The sequence below is a fragment of the Lactuca serriola genome, chromosome 1 (assembly GCF_051521515.1).
Source record: "Lactuca serriola cultivar US96UC23 chromosome 1, Lser_US96UC23_V15, whole genome shotgun sequence".
Lineage (NCBI taxonomy): Eukaryota > Viridiplantae > Streptophyta > Magnoliopsida > Asterales > Asteraceae > Lactuca > Lactuca serriola.
Genome location: NC_136408.1, coordinates 78,765,216 through 78,769,458, shown reverse-complemented (window position 1 = coordinate 78,769,458; position 4,243 = coordinate 78,765,216). Strand labels below are relative to the sequence as shown.

Sequence of the window (4,243 nt, the reverse complement as noted above, 5' to 3'; positions counted from 1 at the left end):
AACTTACTACAACGGAAGAAGCCATTAATAAAAAGTACAAACTTACTACGAAGAAAGTAGAGGCTCTGGACCAACAGACTGATGCATGGAGCCTAGAGCAATGAAAATTTCAACTCGAACAGGGATAAGAAGGCTATAGTGAAAACATACGAGCCAAAGGATTTGCTGGGGCGTGCCAATTGATGGGGCGGTTTGAGTGATCAATCATGGCCTCCAAATTTCTAGGGCCTTATTTTTATATACCTTATTATGTTGTTATAAAAAAACGTTGATATATCGTGTATAAGGGATAAGAGGAAAAAGGAAAGAAAATGAGCAAAAACAAAATCAACAAATAATACTAGGAGGCTTGTGACTCTTCAGGAATAATCACTGCATTAAGCCTCTCACCACCATTGATCGAATAACTCTATGAATTGATTCAGATTTTTAACGATAATAGATAAATTGATTCATAATAAACCGGTTATGGGTTTTTCACGCAACCTTCTGAGTTCAATTTTTCTTAATACGTCGATTCTGATAATCTGATTACACTCATCCTTACAAAATTGACCTCGTATTTGTGTTAGTTTGATTTTAACCAGGCTCGCTGATTCTGATTTCAAATTTATTATACGTGTTAATCTAATTTTTTTGATTCATATTAATTTGATCCGTGTAAATTGTAGGATTTCGTTATTGTTATTCACTTCTTTGATGTTAGTTTTTTGGTAAAATAATAATAATAATAATTTATGTGTTTTCTTTCTTATTTTATGTAGATAACTTGAAACTTCAACATCACAGGTTTTGAAAATCTTAGGTGGTGGAACCTAGAAAATAATTCATAAATGTTGATATTTGTTGCTAGAAAACGATTTGATATCACAAGTTCACAACTAGTTGTTTTCGTTTTCTTTATTTTTTTTTTAATCATTGATCTTGTTTTATAAGTTTAAAAGGTTAACATGTTGCCTAGGAAATATTTATTTGGTAGTGTGAGAAAATGAAAGAAATAACAAAAAGAACCGAATAACTAATACTATTAAAAAAATGATCTATGGATAAATTTATAACAAATGATTTCTTTAAAAATAACAAAAAAAACACCATCTTGTAGTAATTTTATTTACTATAAGTTAGGGCCTCATTTTCATATTTTATCTATGACCTTAAATCGGTTTGAACCGAACTGATGATATGAAAGCGAATGTTATCACACAACACAAAATGATGGATACCCACCATGAAGCTAGAAATACATTAATAATGATTATGAAAACAAAGTGTCCTTATAACCCAAATTGATCAAACTAAATAAAAATTTAATGACATAAAAACCATCAAATTTTCGCTTTATGATTTAAGGTGTATTTAGTAAAACTACTCGTTATCTCAAAATTGAAAGTTATATTTTTATTTGTATATAAATATTTGACAAAAACCATTGAATGCTTTTGAATCGTGTAAAGTTAAATAAAATACTACAATATAAAAATTCATATAAAAAAAGTGTGAAATATTGGATTATGAATATTTTTTAGTAAAAGATTTTAAGCTCATAATCCCAAACAAAACCTTTTATATATTCCAAGCTTTCTAAAAAGAAAAGTTAAATACTCTCAAAAATATTATGCTGAATACCATTAGTTTCTGTTACACTCGATTAATGTTTTGTTGGTACACCTATGTTTATTGATTTTCTTATTATAATAAAAACAAAAGGTAAAAAGACTCGAAATAATTTCTGTCTGTTTAAAAACAAAGAAAAAATTTAAATGCGGTGAAGGTGGATCGAACACCTGACCTTCAGATCTTCAGTCTGACGCTCTCCCAACTGAGCTATCCCCGCTTTATGGTTTCTATGCATCGACAATTTATATATACAATATATTAAATTGATCAGCATTTAACCTTTCACACGACAATATCATATCCTGTTTTTTTCGTTTTTGAATTAATTGCAACATTTAAATGTACTACAGACTAAAAATCCATGAAGTGCTTTAACTCTAGATCATTATAATAACAACAAAATAAAAAAATAGATGCCCAATCAGTTCACAGCATAAATTGCAACCCAATATTTCTGAATTACATATTCTCAATTTCTCATAATCTTTACATAAACTTCAATTCTACTACTATTACACCCAAACTCAAGTATTAATAAACAAAAGAGTAAATTACATTTTTCGTCTCCTAGTGTAGCTATTTTTTGCAATTTTCGTCTTTTTTAAATTTTGGTATTTATTTGAGGTTTATGAAACTTTTTTCATCTTAAAAAAAGTTTTCCATCTATCAGCTAAAAAAATCCCAAATCACGACCGAACTTTGGCAAGGCGAGCCCTAATTTCTTCTAATTCCTCATCATCAACACCATCATCCTACAAATCCAAATCAAAAGTTAATCTCTTGAACAAAGATTAAAACAGAGGTGGGGTTGGGAGGTGGGGGGGTATACCTGAGCCACGGTGGCAGGTTGCTTCAGCCGCTCCTTCCTGGCGGCTTCTGGAAGCTGTGCAGCAGTCTCACCAGCTATGGAGGTTAACACCTTATCAACCTCTTCTTCAATCTCATCTTCCATGTCATCTGTATCCAATGCAGAATCAACAGCATCATTCACCATTTCTTCAATCACTCCAGCTTTGATCATTTCTTTGTTGAATTCTTGCATTGTGACAGCCATTTGTGGAGCTTTCATTAGGCCGTTAACAATCTTCATGACTTCAGCACTTTTTGATAGATGCCCTACTGTTCGAGCAATAGCTGCAAAATCCCAACGCTTAGAAATTAATACTGTAACAGGTAATTAGTGATGATAATTGATAAAAGAAAGTAATAATCACATACCAACACTTTCTCCTAGATGCATTGATATGGAATTTAATTGAGCTTTATTTTCGTAGAGGCGATTCACAGTTTTTCTAGATCTCACAATTTCCATAGCAAGTGCCTAGAAAAGATGTAACTTTTTCCATGATTACAGATCCTAATTCGTAAAATTGGAAGTAATCAAGTGCTAAGTTAATACCCTAGCAGAGCCCATATCATTTCTTTTCGCAGCTTCTCGGATTGCTTTCTGAACATTTTTCTCTTCTCGTTGTATATCTAAAACAAAACCCCCCAAAAAAAAAAATCAAAACAAAATCGATGCACTAATGGAATAAACAGTTTTAGGTTTTATAGAAGAAGAAAGCGATTTCTACAAACGAGATGGAGGAAATTGATTTACCACGAATTTGACGTTCGATGTTGCGACACTCTTGCCGGAGACGGCGTTGCCAATCGCGTAATAACTGTTGCGGATTAGGTTTCGGCATTAATATGTTCCTCAATTTCTCCATCTTCTTCTTCTTCGAGTATTAACGATGAAGTCTTCAAAATTGAGAGAAGTAACTATTTGAAACTGAATTTGAAGACGTAAAATACAAAAAGCTAAGATCAATACGTGATTTCGGAATAATATATCTGAAAACCAAAAGCTTGCTATTGTTGCGTTCTTATTCGTTTCATCTGTTGATGAGCAAATTGGTTTTAACTGGCCTTCCTTCAACGCGACTTCAAAATGTTAAAAAGTTAAATACAATAAAAAAAAAAAGTTTATTATGTTTTTAAAAAAGATAAATTGCACAAAAATTATTATGTATTCATAAAAAATTCGATTTTGACGATATGTTATTTTTTTAATTCAATTTAGTCACTAAGTTTTTTGAATGTTTGCAATGTTCACCGCTTAACCGGTTAACCTAGTTACATGTTAACGTGTCAATCTTCGGCCCGGATTCTAATTGACTTTAAAATTTGAAGTCTTCTTCTCAACCGACTAGATGAGACCGTTTAATCCCTTGCAAAGTTAATATTTTATTTTTGAGGTTAAACTTGAATATGGTTCCTACTAAAGTTAATTTAGACAAACATGACATTTATATTGATTATGTGATGTGTCCATCTGTAATTCTAAAACTGTCAATCATCTTTTCTTTTCTTAGGGGATGACATTGAATCTATGGAGTCTTCTTGCATAGTGGTGAGAGTTGGAGTTGCTAATTTTCTCTTCCATTACTGAGTGGTTATCTTGGATTGATTCCACTCGGTTGTCTATCCAAGTGAAAAAATGTTTAGATGCGGTTCTTCTTTTCATGTTTTGGGCGTTACAGACATTTCGTAACAAGATGTTGTTTGCGAAATTTAAACCTTAAAAGTGGTTATGTGAGATTTTATTCAATCTCAATCTTTTTATTTGGATTAGCACTAGATT

The 4,243-nt window shown here is 31.6% G+C and overlaps 1 protein-coding gene and 1 non-coding gene across 2 annotated transcripts; both read right to left on the bottom strand.

Annotated features, from left to right (window-relative positions):
- Positions 1-1,761: 1,761 nt before the first annotated feature.
- TRNAF-GAA (transfer RNA phenylalanine (anticodon GAA)) lies at positions 1,762-1,834 on the bottom strand. The gene has a single exon. It is a non-coding gene; the product is annotated as a tRNA-Phe (tRNA).
- A 178-nt stretch (positions 1,835-2,012) lies between these two features.
- On the bottom strand, positions 2,013-3,505 carry LOC145093226 (vacuolar protein sorting-associated protein 24 homolog 1-like). Its single transcript, XM_079031302.1, has 5 exons — positions 3,218-3,505; positions 3,017-3,093; positions 2,836-2,938; positions 2,447-2,751; positions 2,013-2,369 (listed from the first exon to the last, which is right to left on the bottom strand). Exons 1-5 carry the CDS (start codon positions 3,327-3,329, stop codon positions 2,304-2,306), a joined length of 663 nt encoding a protein of 220 aa, XP_078887428.1. The 5' UTR covers positions 3,330-3,505; the 3' UTR covers positions 2,013-2,303.
- Between the last annotated feature and the right edge of the window lie 738 nt (positions 3,506-4,243).